This window comes from Atractosteus spatula, chromosome 2, assembly GCF_055471065.1.
Source record: "Atractosteus spatula isolate fAtrSpa1 chromosome 2, fAtrSpa1.hap1, whole genome shotgun sequence".
NCBI lineage: Eukaryota > Metazoa > Chordata > Actinopteri > Semionotiformes > Lepisosteidae > Atractosteus > Atractosteus spatula.
In genome coordinates this window covers 1,388,232-1,413,055 of record NC_142707.1, presented here as the reverse complement: position 1 = coordinate 1,413,055, position 24,824 = coordinate 1,388,232, and the positions used below count along the sequence as shown (strand labels likewise).

The window sequence follows — 24,824 nt, the reverse complement described above, 5'->3', positions numbered from 1 at the left end:
CCATGTGACAGAAGCTCACCCAGCTGCTAAGTTAATGATGTTTAAGTGCTCTGTGTTTTTTTTTATCAAAACTAAAGGGAAGGTTTGAAAAAGTTACAACACTGGAAACTGCTAAATTGAATGTTAATGCACAACCAAATCTTTGTGTTCTGCTCCTCCAGCATTTCTGGAAAAAATCGTGTGACGTTTCTCTACATTTGCCTTTGGGCTCCCTCCACTTCTGAGCCAGAACCACGAATATTCTGCTATTCCCAGTATCGACCCAGAGCATCTCAGCTACAGAGTTCTGCCTCATCAGCCCCTCAAGCTGATCCCAGATCTCAGAGCCCGGCGATCACATTTCAGCACCTTCACTTTCCTAACCGATACACGCGCCCATCGCTGCACAATAACTTTCTCCAGATGTTGAACGGCACGTCAGACAGGAGTGAAAAGTACGTAATGCATAATAATCACAGCTCTGACATCTTAAATAATTAAGGTTAATAATGATACAAACAACATTCTAAATCCCAAAGGGCAATTAGAAAGTTTTGCTGATTTAGTGAAGACGCGATGCTGTCGGTTGCATTTTAAAGAGAGATCTGTTGTTGTAAATCGAGCGCTATTTATCGACCACTGAACCCAGACAGGGGCCAAGTCTCTGTGGGAGGTGCAGGGTTCACATCGTGCCCAGGGGCTTCTGGGATACCACTGGGAACACCTCTGACGAGAGCAGGTTTTCTCCTACTGGTCAAGATGGACTGTTTCTGGTGCCAGACTCACCGCTGAGCTCCCCTTCTTCTCCAGGATCCGCTGGCCATCCACTGTGTCCTTGATTTCCTACAAGAGACGAAGACAGCGTGACCTGTGACCTGCCAAGTGGCGTGTCTGAAGGGCCACATGGCCCAGCAAGTTGGGAACGGAAAAGCAGAGGCTGGGACAGCCCCCCGAGCCTCAGCCTGGATAGCCGTCTTCAACCAGGTGGAAAATCACATCTCGGATCGCACTGAAACTGGCTCTTCGAACTTCGATTAATAATTGCAAGAGGAGTTTGCAAATCCTGGACCTCGTTTGAATTCAAGGGACAAACAGGAAGCGATTAAAAGGAAGCTGTAGGAAGTCGCAGGCCTGTTTCAGCGCACACTCCGGTACTCTCCGGCCAGGCCTGTGCAGAGTTTTCAATCCCGCCTGGAACAGATGTTTGAGGTCGTTCCTAAATCAGGCAACAGAGACCACTTCCATTCTTTAACTGACGCCGCTTATAACTTAAAGACAAAAAACCCATTAAATGAAACGTCCTCTAGGTGAGAAGAGGCTCTTCTGTTATCCAGACTCTCTGTGCCTGGAAAAGACTGAACACAGGACGAACAAGGAAATGATTGACGGATTGAACTGCACATCTGAAAAGAGAAGGCACAGCTTAATTAAAAGAGACAGAGAAAATGAACCTGTGAGAACAAATAACTAGTCACAGGCGTCCAATAAGCTGGAACGTTCCTCTGAGGCATCGAACAGCTGCAGCACTGGAGCTCTGAGCTGAGGCAATTAGTGAAAGATACTGGTCTTGTTCGCTAATTATTACAGCACATGTACAGCCACCTTCACAGGCAGCATCAGAGACCAGGCCCAGCCCTGGCTGGAGCGAGTTCAAGACAGGCAGTGGGATTCCCAAAGGATTATCCACAGGCGTGGGCTCGAGCTGGGCACGTGGAAGTCGTACAGGATCGCCCCGATATTATCCACTGGCGTGGGTTCGAGACCGACATGTGGAATTCCACATGTCCCGCAGAATTCCCGCAGGATTGCCCCGATATTTCCCACAGGCATGGGTTCGAGATGGGCACATTCCAGATTCCACAGGAGCACCCCCAATATCATGCACAGGCGTGCCTGGGACAGCACAAGGCCGGTGTCCCCTGAATTCTGTGATGCTCACGCCCTTACCTGCTTCAGCTTGGCGATGGAGGAGACGTGCTCATCTCTCTCCTTCTCCACCTCCAGCAGCTGCTGCTTCACGCCCTGGATCTCTGCGTCTTTCGCCTGTCAGGGAGCACGTTTACTTAACAACAAATAATTGTCGGCAGTTTCTCCTTATTGTCAGCAGAATATTTTTTTCAATGGCACATCTTTGTACTTGCTCCATTAAACAAATCAACAGGCACTCTAAAAAAAGGAACAACTTGTTTTTTATGGTATCAAACACCAGCTGTTTAAAGGTTTAAAACACATTTTTTAAGATGAAGTAAATATAACTCAGGTTGATGGCTCAATAAGTCACATATAAACGCCCCATTACATGGTCATAATTCCATTCCACCTCACACGTACGAACCGTGCTCTGTCTATTGCAGCATCCCCAGCCTGTGAATGAGGCAGAGAAAATGACTGCATCCCCCATCTTTTTACTGCAGGTGAATATTAATTCATTTGATTCCTTCATCGACTTCCAAACCCCAAAAACACACAACATGACAAGAGAGACCTGAGGCAGTTTTAAAACATTGACTCCCCAGGCGCTGACCTGTTGTATCATCTAAACATCAAGCTGCTGTGGGATGATCTTGAGTGGGACCCGAGGCTGAGGGAGAGTATACCTGTAACGTGTTTCTACCAGTAGCAGAGCGTCTTGACATACACATGGCAAGGGTGCCGAGAGCAAGGAAAACAGCTGAACACCACACGAGATGGGGTTTGATGCAAGAACTGCTTAAACTGATATTTTTTAAAATAGAGCTAAGACGTTATGTTCCATTTTATACATTTTACATTAATTCAAGGCTCTGTTTCAGTCTGACTGTTGAGCCATGTCCAATTTACCCTTATGGGTTGATGTGTATTGATCTTACGCTGACGTTTTAGAAGGGATTAGGAAATATATTTTTATCAAGTATTTTTTTGCCATTTAGAACATTTGTTGAAGGTATGAGATCTAGAGATCTCCCTTTAGCTCAGCCGGCTGGTTCCCCATTGAGTGACGCCGGAGGCCCGGGTTCGAGCCCCAGCGGTGGGGGGCCGACCTGAGGTGGGAGCGGCGAGGGCGCATACCCACGTGAACCCGAAAGTGCTACAGTATTATCAGTCCCGAAATTTTTTTTTTAAATTTTCACTCTGCGATTCCACACATGTCCGAGGCTTTTGGCCTCTTCTGTCCTCTCACTGCGCAGACAGACCTGCAGCTGGCCGGCCTCCTCCGACTTGAGCTTCTGAATCTGCTCCTGGTGCTCCAACGAGTTCTTCTCGATGGTCTCCTGGACACAGACAGAACAGCAGCAGTCAGTCGCAGTGCCAGCTTGAAGCTGCATTAAGCTGCAGTAGCTCTGGAACAGGCAGAGGGTAACTACAGGGTGGAAAGTCTAAAGGAAGAGGAAACATTTTGGCGGAAGAGCCTTTACCAGGTGTGCATTTGGACCCCTGGAGATACTCTGCAGATGAAACATTTGGGGGATTTTTTCCCTGTCTCTCTACTTCCTCTGTGAGCAACCTCTGCCCACTCCTTTGCACCTCATCATCCTTTGTCATCATCACCATTCCGACTCAAACCAAATTAATGCTGCTCTCAGGGTCCGGAAAGTCATATCTTTAGCCCCACGGTGAATAAAGAGCATTTTTTTAAATTGTAAAAGGAAAAGACCAAAAATGCCCAGGTGAACAGACAATGAGTTTACGTGTGAAATGAATTCTGCCAGCTCTGTTACAGCTAAAGGAATGAGGACATCTAGTGGTTGCAGCTGGAGTAGGTCCCCTTCCTTCTCTTCCTCAAAGCCGAAACGCTATTCCTACTCCACACCCAAACCCTACACCACTTATTCCTCCTTTTCCTTGTTTTCACACAGCTGTGCCTCTGTGTGCTCTCCCTGATCTTAAGTTCTGCCCCGCTGGCTCTGACGTCTCTCTCTCTCCACAGCTCTCCGGAGCAATCCCAGGAAAGCTGGGCGAAGAGTCGGGTTTGCTGGCATCTCTGCCACATCCGGGCGGAGCGGAAGGCGAGGGAGGGCGCCCCTAACTTCGCAAGGCACGTACCCGCACAAAGGAAAGCCTGCTGCCTCTCAAAACGGCGCCACAGCAGTTCAGGCGTTCAAACATCAGCTGAGCGAATTTCTAGCATCGGATGCGACAGCCAGAAAGCAAGGCGGCCGAGCCAAAACAAAAGGGAACTTGTTTAGGGTGCGTTGCAAAAATAGTCCTGCAATCGCGCTTGCCGACCTCCGTAAAGACACAAGCCGTGTAGATAAACAGCTCCGAAGAGTACACAGCAACGACTCGCTCGGAGAGTTGACCTGATTTTTTGCAGAAGAGCGGTTAGGAAGCGAAGGGGTCGGCAGCCGAGCGTGAGCTGAGGGGTGTACGGGGAGCGGGCCGCATACCTCCGCCTCCTTCAGCCGGCGCTCAAACCAGCCCTTGGTGCCCTCCATGGCCTGGACCTGAGCCCGCAGCTCCTCCGCGGTCTGCTGCCAGTCCTCCAGCTCCCGTGTCCGGGCCTGGGGGAAGACAAGCCCGAGCTCCGGGTGAGAACACGCGGCCAGAAGCTGGTGGGGGAAAACGTGCATCGTCGAGTCCTGCTGAAGAGGAGGCTGCTCCAACTGTACTTAGAGCAGCGGAAGCGGTCTGGTCTCGTTCCAATCGAAGCCCACAGCTCAGCCCTGCACCACTCTGCCTACAGTCCCAATCTGCTGCACACACGCACCGCGATGCAGTCTGTCCATCTGCACTGCACGCCACCAGCACAATTACTCGGTACCCTACAACAGTCTGGAACTCCAAGGAGAATCTACATTCAACACACCTTTCCAAGTCACCTGAGACGCAAATGTCATGGCGACGGACATATGAATAAGAAAAGCCCACGTTTGCATGAATGACATGAAGTAAAATTCTGATGATCTAACCGCTTTCATTCAGAGCTCAAAGTAACTTTGATAAGCAATTACAGAAAACAAATCGATAGTGAATCAAGTCCATTATGACGCTGCTGCGCGCCCGCCAAGCAAGTGTTGATCAAATGACAATGCACAAGCCTGGTATTGGAATACACCACCATGAAGCGGTTCCAATAACAATTAAGGAGAGCAAAACAAAAAGGCTTCAACATTAGTGATTGTACATGCATTAATCTTTCCTTCTTCGTTAATTATAAGCAATGCATTAGCGTGGTGCTTGGAACGGTACACCGCGATCAATAGCAGCAGAAGTCCACAACTGGATTATGCATGAAGGGCCCAGATGATGAACAGCTATGTGGAGCAGCAACAACAAAATTAGCCAGCAAAGGCACCAGTGCAGAGCTCTTAGAGAGCAGGAGTCAGGAGGGTTGCAGCAGACTCCTAACATTCTTACAGTGTAACCTGGGGTGCTCTAAACTCCTGTTGCATCTGTGAGTGGGATTAAAAAGATTAAAAAGAACCAAGGCCGAAGGCTCAGCCTGATTGGACCCTATACATGCTTTAATTAAGACAAGACTGCTGTACCTCCTTACTTACTGGGCTGTCTGCTAAGGCAGGGGTGCCCAGTCCTGTTCCTGGGGTCTAGCACACCTGTTGATTGTCATTGCTGCTGAGCTCTTTGCTGAAATGGATTCAGCATTGAATAAATTGTTGCTTTGGAAGTTTTTGTTTTCTACTCAAAGCTCGGAGCCTTCAATCTAAAGTTATTTATGGACCACAATAGCTAAAAAGTGAACTGATAATTAAAGAGTATATGTGAAACCTGTTAGTGGGACTTTTAAGGGTTATTTACTTGACTACTCAGGGAGAACAGACACCAGCAGGACCAATACTAGGCTTCAGGGAGTCCAGAATTCAGAGGCCTGCGTGCCAGCAGAAGGTACTCAGATTCAGCCTGAACATACAAAAGTCGTTACAAGTGCTATTCTGAGATGCTTCTGCAGGATCACTTCAGAAACAACTCAACAGGGATTAGCTCAAAGCTCGCCTCGGGAGTGAAACACGATTCTTTATTATCGGTTACTGATGCATTACGGCTCCGCCCGGTAAGCTAATTACAGCCCGGCCTGAACTCGCGGAGCTGAGGTCCTGGGTCCTACAGGTTTCAACGGTTTCTTTTCCCGGTCGGTGCAGGGATTAAAAACACGCGCAACGGCTCCAGCCCGGCAAGCCCCCGAGACGCCCGGCACCAGGCGAGGCCCGCCTCCGTCCGCACGGCGCTCGGGAAATCTGCAGCCGAAGAGCCGCTGTGCAGCGGAGACGCCCGGCTCCGGGCCTGCGACGCGCGCTCTGGTGCAGCCCAGAGGGCCTCACCCTCTCGTCGCGGAGCTGGCTGCGGATCTCCTCCTCGGCGCGGTGTTTGTCCTCGTGCAGCTCGCGCAGCTCCCGCTCGTACTTGGCGCGGATGCCCAGCACCTCCTTCTCGTGCTGCAGCCGCACGTTGCCCAGGTCCTCCTTGTGCCGCGACTTCTCCTGCGCCGTCTCGATCGCCATCTCGTCCAGCATGGCCTTGCGCTTGTCCGCGGTCTGAGGCGAGAAGGGAGACGCTGGCAGCGGCGGCGGACGAGCGCATCCCGGGACGAACTAAAGAGCACCCGGCCGGAGGCCAGGCTCAGTGGCCTCGCGAGACTGTTGGAGCTCAGTGCTACTGCAGAGCCAGCAATGCCGAAACCACACCCTGGTGTTACTCCTGGCCCTGTGTGGTCACCTGAAGCCCATGTGAGGAGCATCACAAGGGCACCTTTCTTCCACCTGAGGAGCACGGCTCAGCTAGGACTCTGGCTCTGTCGGGTGATGAAACACCCACACCTGCCTTTAACGCATCAAGATCAGACGACTCTATTGCCTCACTTCTCTACCGAGCTCCTAAACAGGCTGCAGTGTGCAGACTAAAAGGATTTGGTCACGTAACTCCTGGCCTGTGTACACTGCACTGAAAATTGTTGTGAAATTTACAGAGGACTTTAAAGGTTCCCTACTTTTGCATAAGAAACTAAAAGGACCAGCACCAAAATATCCTCAGGACCTTTTGCATGTGTGGAGTCCACTTCTTAGCCTGCACCAGAGGATCAGATTCTCACTCCGACGAATCCCTGGGTCCACACCTGTGGTGTGCAGAGCCCTGTCTGTGGAGCTCGCCCACCCAAACCCTTACCCTCCACCACTGTCGACGGTTTAAAAAACTCAGCTAAAGTCCTTCCAAACTGAAAGATCATGACACTTGATAGTTTTACACTGATGTCGCCTGCCGTGCATCCTCGCTGCGCCTGTGGGGTACGGGGAGAAGGGGGTGTGAGCGGGGGGCAGCGCTCGTGAACGGAAGCCGCAGGGCCCGGCTCTGCGTGGTGCGGTACCTTGCGGGTCTCCTCGAGCTCCTGCTGCAGCCTCTCCTTGTCCTGGCCCAGCTGGGTCAGCTGCTCCAGCAGGCGGCTGCTGGCCCGACTCGCCTCCTGCACACGGGGAGAAGCAAGACACCGCTGGTGAGCTTTCACGTATATAGTGCCCATCACGGAGCGCACTCCTGACGAACTCTTTATATTCAAGTAAAAGAATTAGCTCAAGACTAAACACAAGTGAGAAGACTCCCCAGTGCACAGCAGTTCATCAGGCAAGCTCTTGCATTAACTGAACTGCAGAAGGGTTTATTTAAACTCCACAGGCTAAGCCACGCAAATGTACTTAAAATTTGGTTACAAACATCAAGCATCCATCGCTTGGTGTTGGTTTATTAAATACAACTGCCTACAGCTGGAAAACCCGGAAGTGGACCTATGCAGTGGGTGTCCAAATAGTTCTCCTGCAATACACAATAAATGCAAATGACAAACACATTAATCTGCACTTGAAGATCACACTACCACTTTCTAGCATGATTTCAAACAGAACTGGTGCCTTAGTGCATATTAATATCATGCATGTGACTGCTGCCCCCTAGTGGCTGTCTGGCTCTAGGGTAGAAGGCGGCACAGGCCGACCTGCAGCTGCGAGTTGAGGTCATCCCTCTGGGCCAGGAAGCTCTCCTGCTCAGCCTGCCTCTGCTGCAGCTCCACAGTCAAGGCCACGTTCTGGTCCCTCAGCACATTCATCTCCTGGGTCTTGGCGGTCTGGATCTGTCACACGGCAGGGAAGAGCATGAGGACATCCGCCCCCACAGGCACCCCTACCACTAGCACGTGGGACAACTGAGCTGGGCACTAGCTCCCTTCTGCACGTTAATTGCAGAACTCAACTATGAAAGGACATGTCTAAAGCATCAACAAAAAAAATAATTCAGAATTTCCTTGTTTTATTACTGGTATTGCTGCTTTAGAGGAGGAAACACCCAGCCAATAACATCACCTTAAGATATACAATAAAGATAAGTGTCCGGAACAGACAGCTTTACTTTCATAACTTAGTAACTTTAGTGCTGATTTCAGAACACGTCTGGCACGACTGCGCCACCCACGACGAAGGCAAGACTAGCAAAGCAATAAACCTAGACGAAATGCAGATTGATTTTCTTAACCCCTTCTCAAACGAGACTGCCATGTCCAACTAGAGAAGACCCCTGCCCTCACAGCTCCCCTGCAGCCTGGCCAGGGCTCAGAGAAAAACTGGAGCCTGTGTGCACTCCCCTCAGACAACGGCCCAGCAAAACCTTTTCCCAGACTCCCTGAAGAAGGCCCTGACCAGCAACAGGGCTGCAGGCTAAGAGGAAGGGATGTGAAGCTCTTGGAGTCCTCTCTCAATTCTTCTGCAGCCTGAAGAATGGACATGCATGAGGACACCCAGAGAGCACCGTACTGCATTTATAATCCGGATCACACAGCACAGCTGGGAGCAACAACTAGGAATATCCTTTTCCATCTAATTACACATCATTACTTTCATAAATGAACACACACAGCTGTCTCAAATGGCTAAAGACCGAATCACAATGCTAACCGAACAGGATACAGGATTGCGAATTGCTTTCTCTTTGAGGATGTGTACCGATTCGTAATCTGAAAAGGGCCCCATTGCCCAGACAGCTGCAAACAAACACACAAACCCACTCAACCTCGTGGCTGGGTTCAGGTACCCAGGTGAGTGCAGGAGTGTCTGAAGAGAATCAGCTCAAGACACAGAAACAAGAATAAGCCTCCCCAGTGCTCTGCCTGCGCAGAGAGGAGAGGGGAGCAGTACCTGTTCTAGGGCAGCTAGATTAGTCCTGAGAGCATCATTCTCAGTCAGGATACTCTCCACCTGCTCCTGACTGACTGCGCTCTGACACGCTACCTGTATCACAGTGGGAGAGAGAGGGGAAGAGCAGGAGAAGAGAGGGAGTCGTATCGGAGGAGTGCGAGAGAGACAGGAGGAATGGGAGGAGTCACAACGGAACGTGACAAGGAGGCAAGAAGGGGAGAAGTGAGGAAAGGCGGAGGGAGAAGGAGACAAAAGGAGCCAAGCAGAAAGGAAGGAGAGACCAGAAATGGGAAGAAAAAAAAGAAGATGGAAAAAAAGAGATTAGAACACAGAAGCAGAGTAAGTCCAGGCACGAAGACAGCTGAGTCACGTCATGCCTGAATTTAAAGGACGGGACACAGGATTAGTTTCTGATTGCATTGCAGAAGGCCAGGAAAGCAGGGTTAACACTCCGGACTTCTTAAGAGGAAAGCAGCAGATTTTTCATAAGCAAAAGGAACCTGACAGCTTGTCTCTTTCTCTGCGATCTGCAGAACCTCGCCGAACAAACGACAATCACAGCCAGGCAGCTCCCTATAAACTCTTTCAAGGAAGGCTGCCCATTAAGGCAATTCTTCAGAAACTCCTTTCCTGCAGTGCTAGCTACAGACATAATGGGAACGTTTGGAAACTGAAAACACCTAAAGAGCTCAAGAAGTCTTGCCAGGGCTGCTGAACTTAAACTGTACTGACAGAATCTCCCTCAATAAGTCAGGAAGACATTAAAGGCACGGAGTGCATTTGGCACTCTCAACTCCTGGTGTCACTCGGAGCAAAGGGGTCCAATTCTTACACAGAGATTAGCACCAGCAGTCTGGGCGTCATTATAAACTGACAACTCATTAGTGGCTCTGCAGACTGCTGTTCCACTTCCCTATCTGCATGGTTCACAAGGCCCCTGAGCAACAGCTCTTTAATAGTAACAAGCAGCTCTGGGGGATGGACTGAAAAGGACACTAGGATTTTACCTTCTTTCTGCATTTCTTTTCCTGTCCAGAGAATGGCACCTCTTTTTTAAATGTCGGTCTGGCAGACAAGTCCAATCCTGCAAACCTGGCTGACAGAGATCCATCTGCCTGGATCAGCCATTTCCGCCAACCAATGATCTATCAGAGATTTTGCCCCTCTCCTTCTATTCCACATCAAGCCTGTCCTCCAGTTCAACCTTAATTATGGAGGAGGGACTTCAACCCTGAGAGCCAGAGAAAACTCCTGCAAACTGCCGCCTTCAGCTCCCGAGAGTTACTCCTACAGAGTGGGGGGTGGGGCTTGATCTTGAGGGAGATCCTCATGAACTGGTTGTAGCTGTTGGCTACCGTGAAAGAGCAGTCACCCTGGGACCATGATCACGTTCCGCACGCAGCCCGCTACGATCCAGCAGGCTATACCACCACCTCGGGCTCTGCTGTGCTGTGCACACAGAAACCACAACCGAGGTCTGAAGAACATCCAGCACAATCAAACTCAGTGTCACACCAGACACTGCCAAATCCATTTCAACACGCGATAGTTCCCCTTTCAATCTGGAATAATTTGTGCACGGATTCGTCCGAGTCAGAGTTATTTGTGCACAGACTGCGTCTCCTCAAGGGTGAAGCTCTGGCAGCGAAAGAGTTAAGCAATCGAGGCGCTGCCAAGGAGTGGACAGGCATTGCCGGCGCCACACCTCCGCCCCACGGGCCGGCTCGGCAGGCCCTGGGCTGGTTACCTGGTCTCTGAGTGCAAGGAGGGCTGCTTCATGCTCCTTCTGCTGGCTCTGCAGCTGCTCCTTCAGCTCACTGATGGTCTGCAAAGACACGCCTGAGATTAGAGCAGGCCGCAACACCGCTAGGCCAGCACGCCTGCGCTTTTCATACACCTGCGTCGGCACACTGCCCAGTGCGCCCTTCCTGCAGTGATTAGAATCACAGGAAACGGATTTCACCCCTTCCTAAGACAGGTGGACTCTGCCTGCTCAAGTCAGGCTGCAGTTCCTGCAAAGCAGTGTCCCCTTGACATCTTTCTAGAGGCACAGTTTTAATCTCTTTAGGAATTACCCCTTAGTCCCACCCAACACTACTGCCTTCACTACAGTATCTCCTACTCTGAAAGTGCTCGAGCCCAGCCTTGAGCAGACGTGACCAGGACAAGGAGTCAGGAAGCACAGCTGCTTGTAGAATTAGCCAAGAGGCAAGGTCACTGGCCCCAGGCGGACAGAAGTTCCCCATAGACCATTGGACTGGACTGCAGTGGGGCAGCCCGATTGGCTGGCATGTGGAGGCACTGATACCTGATTGGCCACCTGCAGGTCTCCCTGTAGCTTCTGGTTCCGAATGTTCATTGACTTCAACTCCTCCTCTTTCTTCTGCTGAATCTCACTGATTTTAATCCTGAAAAAAAAAAATCCAATAACCAACAGGAGCAAAACAAAAGTCAGAAAGTGGGTTTTATTCTTTTACCCTACTTAAAGCCCTGGGGTGTGTTTTAATGAGTTGCACCCAAAGGTACCAGGTTATTTTTTCAGTGATTGACACTCCTGTGTTAAAAATACATTTAAAAAACAACTTCACATTTCAGATGCTGTTTGTCAACAAGGCAGAAGAAAGTTCCAGTCAGACCACAGATAATATAGATGTTGTCCATAAAATACTTTATTTTGTAAAAGAAGAGTTAACATTGCATGTCAATCAGTAAGAAAGACAGAACTGCATTCAGGGGATTTTCGCTCTCACCTGCTGTCGTTGTAGAGAGCCTCCTTTTCAGCCTGCAGGCGCATGAAGCTGCATGAGAGCAGGACACAGGGCTGTTACTGCAATCTCCCTCCCCAGATGCAACACAGCAATAAGGTCAAAGGTGATTCCTGGGGTTACAGAGAGACTGGGGACACTAACACACCCTCTGTGTGCCCTAACCTAACCCCACCCCTTTCCGCAGGCTGTACCCCCTTCCTGCCATTCGCACCTTGAAGGGGTACAAACGAGGGGAAGCCATTCGGTGCATCACGCCCGTTTGGTCATATCTGTAGGTTTACGCTTTCCAATGCGAGGTCTCATCCATTCATTCATTCATTCCTCGAAGGAAGCCGGGGTATCGGCTTCAACAACGTGGCTGGACAGCCTGTTCCAGACTGTAGTCCCTGACGCGCTGGGATGCTCTTTCTATAGAAGATTAATTCGCAAAGTGATCCTGCGGCCAACAGACATGCAACAGGCCGCATGACCCGCCGATATCACTTTGAAACGGGTTCCTTTAGGACACAGTAACATGAGAAGAGATGACAACAAAAAAACATCTACGTTGCTCTGCAATCACTGCTCTGAAAATTCTTTAATGTCGGTTGCCACTACTCTGTCCATTTAATTAACGGGTACTGAAATATTTTTACAGAAATTTAACCCGTGGTGCACAGAGACTTTGTTGTTTAATGCTGCTAAGGGAAGATTGCTTGGGAAAGGAACGTGAACATCATGCTGCCCACCTGTCTTCGCCCGCATCGCCCACCTGTACCGCCCACCTGTCTTCACCTGCACCGCCCACCCTGGCCCATTTGAGCTCATGCCATACCCAGACGGGAGTATGCTGCTGTCCCTCCTTACCTTTCCTGCTTTTTCTTCAGTTTGTCAGAAAGCTGGAACAATAGGAAAACAGGGAAAATGAACACAGTCCCTGAATAAAGGGAAAGTGTTCATCGCAGTGGTAGCAACAAATGGATTTTTAAAACAACTTCACTTTACAGTTAACAAGTGCTGTTAAAACGGCTTGTTACAGAGGAACTGTCAGTAGTACAGCGCGAGACAGTGCAAGTGGAGGTGGCAAAAACACTAACATCAAAGAGCATAAATTGATTAAAGGACTCAGCTGTGCTGAAGATATGATAATTTAAGAAAGACAAAATACAGTTACATAAACTAATAAAAAAACACACGGACAGTATTTCTGCTAGTGTGTAACGTACACATTTTGACTTCCAGGATATGAATGGTTATATTCAATCCAAATCCAAAACACTGACATCTAAAAACTTTACATTTAGAGTAAGCTGGGCCACAAAACCCACGGAAAGAATGAATGCAGTTGAAAGATGACACTTATGCTTTACATTTCATTTTCACAACAATTAAATAAAATATAATAAGATCAGGGACTCCGAGGTACCTTAGCAAGGTCTTCCTGCAGTTTGGTCAGGTCTGCCTGTTTGGATGACTAAGAGAAAAAGATGAAAACCAGTCAGTTGTCTCACAATGAACTTTTGCTGTAGCTTCTTAGAGGTACAGGTGCGGACAGAATTCCCACTTCCCTTCAGTCTCTGCATCGGAGAGCGGGGGGGACAAACACTCACACCCTGAGGGGAATCACACAGCCTTCTGGGAGAAGCCCCTCTGCCCCCAGGGGTAAAAGAACAGGGAGCCCAGGGTGTAAACCCAGATGAGAAAACTGAAACTCTCTCGGTTGCTCCATCAATTCACCAAGTTCCAGCAGCTGCCTCAAGAAAAAGACCCTGTTCCCCGACACTCCCCAAATAGTCTGGGATGGTCAGCTTTGCCCCGATCCTCTCAATATCCTGACGTTACGCCTAAAGGCTCCTTTAAGGCACCCTAAACCAGGAGGTTTGGACACAACCGTAACGGTACAGATAAGAACAGTGCAATAACCTTGTCCAGCACTGCAGCTGCAGCATGCTTTCACACAGGAGACTGCAGCGCCTGAGAGCACAACAGGCCTACGATAGAGCCCACAGCAGATGCTAGCGCACGTAACCCGGTACATCACCATGGTATTACCTCCAGAGTCTGGAGCTGCGCCTTCAGCAGCCTCTTCTCCTCCTGCTCCGTGTGCAGCTGGAGTTCCACCTCTGTCAAAACAGCATTTGGTGAGGTCGGCCAGCCTGACTCTGTGCAACACAGCTCGAGCATGTGCACGCCAATGTGCACACTTCCAGCTCGTCATTTCAAACTGGCATACTGCTGCATACATACTGGCAGGTAGCAGACACATATATACAGTGGAATATTATATGAACAGCTGATTTTATTTATGGCTAATCAGAATCACTTCAGGTGATGTCAAGTGAAGGTAAATTACCTTTGTACATGATCTGGAATGTGACTGGTTAAATCTGAACACAGTTACAACCCCCATAACAAAGGGTGTGCACACTTATGCAACCAAGATACTGAATTTTTTTTTAAAATTATTGTGCCTAAAAATGATCCATTTGTTTTTCACTTAAATATTGTCGGTTACAAGATCTTATTAAAGGTGAAAAAAGATCTGTCGCGATTTGTCTTGATTTCAGCCTTTACATCAACAAAAGCTGAAATTTTAATAAGGGTGTGTAGGCTTTTGACACCACTGTAGATGTGCTGGATCCCTGGATGAATTTGCTACTAACAGGCTTACTGGGCCGAATAGCCTTCTCTAGTATATAACTCCTCCTATAAACCTCCAGGATTCCACAACAGTAGTTTTCTAAAAAGACTTTAAGAACAAAGAAGCCAACTTCTTAATGACTCCACAACTACTGTTGCGTACTGGACTAACTAAAAACAGTACTGTCACAGGACATTTACGATGGAAACGGAAAGAAAGGTTTGCTTACTTAAACATTTTTTTACAAATTTTCTCACTGGTGTAAAGAATTAAAGAATATTTAAAACACCTTTTAACTTGCATGTATATGTAACTCGAGAACTATTTCTGTGGAAGACAACACTGCCAATTGAAGTGTAAGGTTCTGTAAAACATTACACTATTACACAGGTTAGTCTTCAGTGGCTGGTCCATTAGAATGAAAGAAGTAAAAGCAAAACATGCTTCTTCCCTTTAAATGTTGGGAGACTTTCAAAACCGTGCACCCCTAGAGCTGCAATAGGGATGATCCCCATTTCTAAACTAGGGTGCTATCAGAAGTGCTGGATGATTTTATTCTCGGACTGTAATTACAGCAGTTGCAGCCCACAGAAACACTTCCCTCTCCCGGAGAGCAAAACCCTTCATAACAAAATAAAACTCCCGACTCACCTCCTAACTCCTTCACTCGCTGTTCAAGCTTGGCACATTTTGCCTCGGCCTGCGATATGAATTAAAAAGCTCATTATTTCCAGCTACAGAAATGGTACACAAGACTAATTACTTATATAGTAATACTAGTACTCATATACTTAAATCTGCATAGATATTCTATGCTCCATCTATATCCAGATCTTCAATGCTTTGTCTCTTCTGGCAGCTTCCAGGATTCTAAGTTCAAGAGGTTTGGATTTATTTGCACAATCAGAAGACACCACAGCAAACACAAACTTCTCATGAGAAATGCGTGCAGCTCTGTGCACAGACAGTACGCTCAGGATAACGCACTGCAACGCGAAGCTGAACTGGATCAGGACCGGACGCGCTGGCCGGGCCACAGCGGCACGGCCACACCCCTCCCCGGTCCCAGGCCCACCTGCTCGATCCGCTCGTTCGGCACCCTCTCTGGCGTGCCGGCTCCCCCCCCGCCCGCATCCGCCTGGCCCGGGTTCTGCTCCACACAGTTCAGCGCCGCGGGCCTGAGCCCGTTGACCTCGGCCCCCGCCTGGCTCTGCTCCTCCTGCTCACGGTGCTGCAGCAGGGCTGAAGAGGGAGGGCAGAGAGCAGAACGTGTGAAATGCCTGCTAGAAGCCAACCCTCCACTGCACAATGCATGCTGGAAACTTCCTGCCCTATACCGTGCCTAGTGGTTCCAGAAACTGTGCACCCCAATCTCAGGCTCCCCCTTCGCTGTGCTCACCTGCCATCTTCTTCTGCAAAGCAGAGTTCTCAGCCTGGAGGCGGAGTAACTCTCCATCCACGGGGCTACAGGCGGAGCCTGTGGCTGCTGGCTCCACCCCTTGCCCCTCCCTCAGCTGCTGGTTCTCCTGTTCCAGCTGTTCGATCTGGGTGCACAGCTGGAGGAGACAACATTAGCTTCAGTGTCTCAGACTCCCACAGCTTGAAGGCATTACAAGAGCCTTCTTACCTGCTGCTGATGTGCAAAAAATTATGTCAATTCTGTTTCTCAGTCCAACATCATGAAAGCCAATAACTTCAATGAAGCTGAATGCATAAATAACCTTTTCAGCTAGTAATGAAGCACAGAAATGAATTTAAGCAAGAATTTAAAGACATTTCAAAATGAGCTACTTTTTTTTTCCTTGCATTTACGCATTAACATATAGGTTGATCCACAGAAATGTGATGAAGAACGGCTGGGTGAGTCTGCACCAGCAGCCCCACTACACAGCAAGACAGGGGGAGAAGATGCAACAGCTGAATCAAGAGGATAGTCTAAGGAAGACATACTGCAACTACACAAGCCCAAAGTGGAAGTTAGCCAGACACCGAGGCTAAGCCCTACACTTTTGAACAGTGCCATATCATTAATGACCAAGTAACCAGTTCATCCTGTTAACCTCTGAAAGATGGTTTCATCTTCCTGCACACCCTGCCCCTGTCACTACCCTGGGTCACTGGTCAGGAAATTCCAGTCCAATGGAGCCACCTACTGGCCCACCAACACCTAGACTACAAAACGCTACAGCTACAGCCTTGGATTTGAACTGATCTCAACCCCGCAAATAGAGTTTCTGCTTGATGACGGCACATTTTTATTTATGTAATGAAAATAAGGCTCAGGTTGTTCTGAAAACCCTCCTTCATTAACATCCATGTCGTCTCCAGTCTTTCAGATTCTCCCCTCCAGGACCTGTGTTCGCTAGCTGTATTTATCAGTTCTCATTAAAAAATGAACAACGAAAACATCACTGTGATCGTGTGTACCCACTCGCTGGCCAGAGCTACTTGAGCATGAGCGTGCCTACACGTCTCCAGCCCTGAGACGGCTTTTACACAACAGCCCACACACAGCCCGGGCAGCAGGGGCTGACAGGAAGTCACAAAGGAAGAACGTTAATGTTGCAAACACCAGCAGGTATATGTCTTAATCACACAGACGCAAAGCAAATCATGTTTTCTCTTGTCGCCTTCTCGACAGGGAGATTAAAAACCTCTTCACAAGCTGCGTGGTGAGCAAAGCAGTCAGCACAAACATACACGTAAACGCCCTTTTCAGGAAAACAAGATATCCGTGACTGAACCTCTCATGCTTACTGCTCTTTAATGCCGGCTGTGTTTATTTGTTCTAGTTTCAGCCGAGCAGCGTTTCCTTTCATGAAAAAAGCAGCGCTGACAGAGGAACAGAAGGTACTATATTATACACAGATGTATTTAAAAATCCCTCTGGGCAAAAGCGGGTTTACTTAGGTTAAACAAGTGGAATATCAAAGACATGAAAGTAAACCCAAAGGTGAAAGCGAATTTCAGCGTAAAAGAAGATTAACACTGTATGTATGCTGGCGATGACATGAAAGAAATAAATAGCTTAAATAATGAATTAACAGCTAGAGGGCATGTCCACTTGGACTGTTGGGCACAAAAGGCATCAGCATGAACGCTTACATATATAAGTGACTATGACTGTGCTTTGTCTTTTCATTTATATTTGTAGTTCAATATTGTGCTATATGTCTGCTTCTCCAAGTTTTCTAGCTTTATCTAAAGCAAATTCCGCCAGGTCTTGCTGTGTGGCAATAAAGAATTCTGTCCTACTGTGTATGAAAGATCAGCTCAGCTTCAGCTACTGCAGGTGTGGGCTGCAGGAGAGTTCAGCACCTTGGAGAGCTCCTGCATGAGGGTGCTGTTCTGCAGCCTGAAGTCGTCCTCCTGGCTGTGCAGCTTGCCTTGGAGCATCTCATTCTCACTGAGGAGGGCGTCCACTTCCTGCCCACAGACACAGGACACAGGACACAGGACACAGGAGTCAGATTCCCAGCCCCCGACAACTTGAGCTCCTACAGAGCCTGGCTCGTCAGCTTGTTTTGCCAATACACACAAAGCCCCTGTGTTGTTAACGCCTGAATTAAAAAGAATCAACGAGTCTGCTATGGAAGTCTTGTTTCTACTCTTGTTAAAATGGTTCTCCAATCTGCACAATCAGACCCAAAATGTCTCGAGCAGGTTTCATCTATGTAGATTTTGCAAACATCAATTACTTAGCACAATTGTTTTGCACTCGTTGTTTTGGAATATGCACACTGTAAAGGTCAAATGTTAGCAATTGTTAAAATTAGAATTACTAGGACTTAAGCTAAACATTGATAAACTGTTCATTAATTAACCTATTAAGTTTTTAATTGGATTAGTGTGTGCAGCTGTCAAAATAAAGATACCTTCTTTGCATCCACTGGAGAAGAAAAAGGCTCAAAGTCTTACTACTTGGTTTATTCCACTTAACAGCTTATTTTTTCCCCGATTTTTATCTATTTAAACCAGCCCAAGCTGGGTATGGAAAGACTCAGAAATTGTCATCCTGCAACTCACGAACAGACTCACCTGAGCTTTTTTACTCTTGCCAAGAGCCTGCAAAACAAAATTAATCTATGAGATTCAAACCCAGATATAGACAAATCTATATACATATGCTCACAGGTACAGGTGCACAAGACCGTTCTCATTCTGCACATATGAACAATTACAAACGCTAGGTGACCAGTAAGCCCATCTGGCCCATTTGCTAGTTAGCAGCTAACTGATCCAAGAATTTGCTTCAACCATATGGCCAGGTAGCCTGTTCCACAATCCCACAACCCTTTGTGTAAAAAGGAGCCTCCTGCTCTCAGTTTTAAATGCACTTCCATCTTGAGGATGAGAGCAAGAGACTACAAAGCCTGTCTATTCCACCCTGTCCTCCGATACTATTTCATTAGGTGACAAGAGATGTGTCTGGGGTGGCATAATGTGCACTGGTATCAATGGCAACAGTAGTAGTGGTGGGTTTAGGCAGTGGTGGCTGGGACAGAACAACAGGAGCAGATATAGTACCAGCATTGGGAAGAAGAGAGAGCTGGTGCACAGACTCCACCCTCTCACTGACATGACTCTGGAAAAGCAGTGAACACTCTGTCCTACCTTCTGAGCTTTGAGGAGATCCTTCTCGAGGGTGGAGGTCTTCTGGCGCAGGGCATTGAGCTCTGCAACACCAGAGGAACAAGCGCTTCAGAACCTGTTACTTCACACCACAGGAGACTCAGCAAAACACATGCTGAGCACTCTAGACATGCACACAAAAGCCCCCAAGGGCCGTTCAGCGAGTCTGCACGTTTTCTAGATCTCCGCTAAGCACCAGCATCTGAAGAGCTGGGAGAAGCTGGTAAACTGGTCCAATTAAGCCAGTAAGGAGCTAATTGAGCTCATTAAGAGCCGAGCTGGACTGAAAACCTGCAGATACACCATCCCTCTGGGACCAGAACTGACCACCTCAGTCCTTGGCTAGAGATGACCTTGAAGGGACACCTGCCTGTCAAACACCTAAGGCACCGACAGCGCTGGTTAAACTCTGGGCTACATTATTATCCAGGATTGGCGCACACAGCTCCAGCACCAAACCAAACCGGCAGACTCACAGCTGCCACTTTCAAACTAGGAAGCTACTAGAAGGAAACCACTGACCAATTCTGGGGTTTAATACTACATAAACAGCTGTGATGTGGCTTCTGGTCTTTTGCCGCAACCTGCAGCAATCAGGCTCGTTTAAAAGAGCCGTGCTGCAGAAGCCGCCTCAATAAGAAAACTGACAGGATGATGACTTGCTTATCTACAGAACAGGTCCCAACCAGCCACTTACAATTACACAGAGGAATTCAGAAACTCTCAGGCCCAACTAAGGTTTTGATGCCTCTGCATGGCCACAGAGCCCAGCGGCGCGTGTTGTCTCTTACCAGCTGTGTTCTTGCGCAGGTCATCGGAGAGCTGGTAGTTCTGTGTCCTCAGCTCCAGAAGCTGAGCCTGGGTCAGGAGAGAGGAGAGGACGTGGGGGATCCAGTCAGGCACAGCAACCCGAGCAGAGACGGGCAGGAGAGGGGGAGGGTCAGAGGCAGAGAGGAGAGGGGGAGAGGAGCACATGAGAGCATTGATCAAGGGCTGCTAGTCATTTAAACCATTTTGATCATTGGTCACAGGTTCAGGTTCTACAAAACAACTTCTGTGTACAGAGATGCAGCAGAAGACAGTTCAGCACACACAGAGCAACTCCATGCAAAGTGGTTTCACGAGGGCTGGGCTGCACTCCTGGACCATGTGGAAAAGCAACTTTAGTATAGCCAACAACACAACTGGCTTGTCTTCGAGAGGTGGAGGCAAACCACTGGAGCCCCAGGGGAGAACATGCAAACTCCACACAGAAGGAACCATCAGCTAAAATTAAACTTAAAATCTAAGAGTTGCGACACAGCAGCGCTAATGTGTGTGCCACTGTGCCGATAAAAACAGTTTTCAAAGTTATTTTCAATATCAATGTGAACATTTATAATGTAATGATGAGGGGAAGAACTTTTGTTGTATTTTTCTTTTGTTACCATGCTATTGCAAGCGGGTAAAAAAATCCCCTTTGAATTTCAGATCATATAGGATAGAACCATAAATAAGATACAAAATAAAAAGGAAATGGAAGCTCAAACAACAAGGAAGAAGAGATGTGAAGAGTTACCTCCTCTCTCTTACAAAGGGAATCTGTTTCCTTCACTTATTGCAGGACAGTGATGGTCAAGAGCCTTCAAGCAGTGGTTCAATTTTAAGTGTTAAGTCACCTCAGTCAACATCAACTTACATAATTCCCATAAAACAGTTGAATTTATGGTGAACATACTAAACTGTTTAATGCAACTCTATTTAAAAGACAAATCTGCAATGCGTTATTATTTAGAGAGACTGTAAATTATTTTTTAAATAACTTCAGGTAAACGGCTTTCCCAAGTCTGTTTGTCTTCGCGCTGCAATTTGCCTCAGCGTTACAGCTCAGACAGGACTGATCTCTGCAATGTATGAAAATCCCTGCTTGCAAGAATCTCTCGTGTGACAACCATGTGACTGCCCAACTGCTTTCACTTTCCCTGGAAAAAATACCAGACATTCCAATGATCCCATTCACTGTCCACCACTTCAGAACTATGGAATTCTGATTATGTCTGCAAGGAGGTTTCAAATCTTTCAGAAACCTACAGGCTGATATCTGAATACAGTCTCATCGAGCTGCTTTATGAGCGGTCCTGTGGATGTATCTATAGTAGCACGGTTTGGCATATTCTAATATCATCTTTAACTCGCTTAGCATGTAGATGTGAACTCTTGCAGGTGGTTCCCAGCACACTGCTGATCCTTGTTTCTCTGGTTTATGTGCATTCGGAGTGTTTCTTTGCTGGACCAAAGGGACTTTCCTGTCCCTTGGGAGTTGAAATGTTTGTGGATGCACTCCCTTCCTAGAAAGGTATTGCTTGCTGTGGAATCATAGATCCCAGCAGCTGAGGACACTGAAGCTCAGCAGGTGAGAGCCTGGCCAGTACCTGGATGGGAGACCTCCTGGGAAAGCTAAGGCTGCTGCTGGAAGAGGTGTTAGTGGGGCCAGTAGGGGGCGCTCACCCTGCAGTCTGTGTGGGTCCTAATAGTATAGTGACGGGAACACTATACTGTAAAAAAAGATCTTAAAAATCCATAAAATCCATTAAAGAGCCATAAAAACTGACTCACTGTGGTCATAAAAAACTCCAGGGCTTTTCTCAAAGAGAGTAGGGGTGCTGCCAAATTTCCCCCTGGCCTTTACCAATCATTGCCTCCTAATAACCCCCCTCTCTGAACTGGCTTCACCACTCTGCTCTCCTCCCCACTGAGAGCTAGTGTGAGGGGAGCGGACTGGAGCATCATTCATGTGGGGCTGCACAGGTGGGGGTGAAGGGGATTCCCATTACCTGTAAAGCGCTGTCAGTGGAGTGTCCTGAAAAGCGCTATACAAGTGTCAGGATTATTATTTATTATTATCAGCTGCAGTGAAGTAAGAGTAGCCATTGCTCCCGAAGGCAGGCCTCGTTAGCAGGTGAGCACAGACAAGCAAAGTTTAAGGTTTGAGGTTTAGCGGTTTAAGGCTACGTTGCCCTGTGTGACACACACACACCGCTCGACACCAAGAGCCAGCAAGAAGGACTCCGGTTTAGTGCTACAATGTTAATGGACTACCTTCCAGTGTGGAATTAACTCTCTGAAGCAGACAGGAGCTGGCACTGCTCCCCGCTCGATATTTATAGACCCCTTGTCTGTGAATATATTGGGGGTGAGGAGGGGGTGGTTCCTCATAAGATCGGACTCAATCCCTTCCACCTAATCCACAGCCACACAACCCACCTACTCCAAGAGCCACTGAGCAAGGATCTAGCATCCACCACACCCTGGGCTGGACAGGGCTGGACAGGGCTGGCCATCGAGAACAGCAGCACATAAGCGCTATGATTTTATTGACTCACCCAGGAAAGTGCGGATCACTGGCTTGGCAGAGTTACAGACTGTCACAGCTGACTGGGGGCTTATGTGCTCACAGAAGGACCCCCGACGTTTTTTCACCGGCTCTAACTGGCACAGCCGCACTCCGCCAAGAGCGCAACGTCATGTCACAACACAGCAAAATAAATACAGCGGCTGAAGAGCCAGGAGTCGAGCTCTGCATCCGAACAGCGACCTGATACCCACCGCCGGGCTCGGACTGCGAGCCCCGGCTCTCTCCATCACTCAGGACCTCATTACAGGATGCGGTCGACTACAGGAAAAACAGTCCCCCCATCCCGATTCAGGCATTTAGTTAGAAACTGGCCAGCAAAACTCAAAATCTGGCAACTTATTAACGAGAATACGACTAGAACGGTGCTGCTCCATTAAAAAAACAAACAATGTCAGCTAGTTTGCAAAAAGACTAGCTGCTCAGACGTCCCGAATTCAGAATTGTGAACCAGCCTGTCAATGCACTGATCAATATGCTTATTTGTTTTCTGCATTACCTATTCCCCACGCAGCTCCGTCTCTCTGCCGGCTCTTCCCCGCCGAGTGGACTGGCTCCCATCGCCATCACACTCGGTCACAAACGCCCACTCGACGCCGAGGCTGCAACCTTGGCCTACGAAAACATCCGCACTGTTCTCGCCCCTGCTTTCCGAACGAAAGCTTCATGAACCGAATGCCCAGCGAACCCTACTTCTTATTACCAACCCGGACCGCGATGTGACCCAATTCGACTTGATACTTTGTCGTATTAGAAGCATTTTACCTGCATTCGATGGAACTCCTCTTCTGACAGTGCCTGCGCCATCTTTACTACTGGAAGGGTGGGGGGGGGGGGTTCGGCCGATACCAATGACACAATACCTTCTCCGGGAAGGGGGTGGGAGAGGAGGGAGGGAGGCGTGTGCGAGCGTGTGAAAAATAAAGACGCGTTTGGGAACTTTATCGCTGCCTACTGAAAACTAAGCGGCAAATAACCGATGAAATGCCCAAGTCAAAAACACTGAAATTAAAGATCCGAGAAGGATTAGGGCTAATCTACCCTGCCGATACAATAGTTCAGTCCATGGTGAGCCTAACATTAGCTGCACTAACGACACCTGTCCGACAGGGGGATCAGCAGCAGTTATTCATTTTCAGCAGAGAACGACGTGTCCCACCGACTGTTGTTCACTTCAACACTGATTAAAAACACCGAATTCTTAAGATTGCTATTTTAAATTAATAATAACGCTGCAGTGTTAGGCAACTTTGATATCGTCTGTAAACTAGCCAAGTGTGTAACTCTGCTCTCCTTTGTTACCTTTAATATTCCTAAAATGGAAATATTTAAAATACATCAGAACATAATAAGGTTAAAAACGAGAGGAGCCCATTCATCCCAACTAGCCCGCCTAGTAGTTTGTGGCTAATTGACCCGGGGATGTTATCCAGTCCTTTCTTGGAAGAATCCGACGTGTCGGTTTCAACAATATGACTGGGGGGCTTGTTCCACACCCCCACCACCCTTAGTGTAAAGAAAAATGTCTCCTGTTCTCATTTTTAAATGCAACGCCGCGTAGCTTCCGCTTGTTTCCTCTGGGTCTTGTGTCCATTTTGATAACAGAAACGAAAAGCATCAGCTCTGTGAGAGAGAGAGTAGCGGTGCAACGGCCATTGTCCGAGGCTGTGACATGTCACTTGGATTGAAGGTGGGCGCTCAGAAGTCAAAAGGCTGTAGGACGGCGCCGACACCAGCCACAGCGTTAAAATCTCGTTTGTGTAACGAGTGTTCCTCTCATTCATAGATACTTAACCTTCCCTCACGTATACAACTCAGATGTGGCGTCATCATAAAATCAAATTATCCGAATCAATAATCGAATGGTTAGTGGGGCACACTGGGGCAGCGGGTGAACGTGTTTCATCTGTTTAAAAAGGCACTATATGGCGGTTTCGTATATTCGCCCATCAGAACCGTCTCCTCGCCCGACTTCAAAAATTCGTTTGTGAAGCACTAAGAGTTGACGATGTACTTCGACAGAAAACGCACCAGCAGTGGGTGTCAGCTGACCCACCCATTTGGAAATGAGAAGCTTGCCGTAAGCCGCGCCTTCACTGGTGAGGAGACTGGCGCACCGCCTTACAGCGGCCGTGGGCGACGGTGGAAACACTCGCGTTTCCCGTGGCGGGATCTGTCACATTGATCACTCTGCTTAAAAACCGCGACCGCACCCCCGCCGTGAAGCCGAGACAGGATCACTGCACACCGGCAACGTTTAGGTTCTGTACGCTGCAAAATCACAAAGCAGATCGCAAAAATACAACACAAACACACACACACTT

General features: G+C 48.3%; 1 protein-coding gene across 3 annotated transcripts in view; it reads right to left on the bottom strand.

Annotated features, from left to right (window-relative positions):
• gripap1 (GRIP1 associated protein 1) overlaps positions 1–23,319 on the bottom strand; it is a 44,844-nt gene extending 21,525 nt beyond the window's left edge. Inside the window, exons 1-22 of one of the 3 annotated variants that reach the window (XM_088934222.1) lie at positions 23,266–23,319; positions 19,901–19,967; positions 19,092–19,153; positions 18,516–18,542; positions 17,796–17,903; positions 15,877–16,033; positions 15,553–15,719; positions 15,129–15,177; positions 13,889–13,959; positions 13,263–13,310; positions 12,704–12,735; positions 11,840–11,887; positions 11,398–11,497; positions 10,837–10,914; positions 9,090–9,182; positions 7,898–8,032; positions 7,277–7,372; positions 6,237–6,449; positions 4,347–4,460; positions 3,153–3,230; positions 1,927–2,022; positions 766–822 (exon numbers count right to left, since the gene is read on the bottom strand). In XM_088934222.1, coding sequence (XP_088790348.1) covers positions 766–822; positions 1,927–2,022; positions 3,153–3,230; positions 4,347–4,460; positions 6,237–6,449; positions 7,277–7,372; positions 7,898–8,032; positions 9,090–9,182; positions 10,837–10,914; positions 11,398–11,497; positions 11,840–11,887; positions 12,704–12,735; positions 13,263–13,310; positions 13,889–13,959; positions 15,129–15,177; positions 15,553–15,719; positions 15,877–16,033; positions 17,796–17,903; positions 18,516–18,542; positions 19,092–19,153; positions 19,901–19,967; positions 23,266–23,307 — 1,938 coding nt within the window. In that variant the 5' untranslated portion in view covers positions 23,308–23,319. The remainder of the gene's footprint in view (positions 1–765; positions 823–1,926; positions 2,023–3,152; positions 3,231–4,346; positions 4,461–6,236; positions 6,450–7,276; positions 7,373–7,897; positions 8,033–9,089; positions 9,183–10,836; positions 10,915–11,397; positions 11,498–11,839; positions 11,888–12,703; positions 12,736–13,262; positions 13,311–13,888; positions 13,960–15,128; positions 15,178–15,552; positions 15,720–15,876; positions 16,034–17,795; positions 17,904–18,515; positions 18,543–19,091; positions 19,154–19,900; positions 19,968–23,265) is intronic. The other 2 variants (XM_088934231.1, XM_088934214.1) reach the window with 2 other exon arrangements.
• Between the last annotated feature and the right edge of the window lie 1,505 nt (positions 23,320–24,824).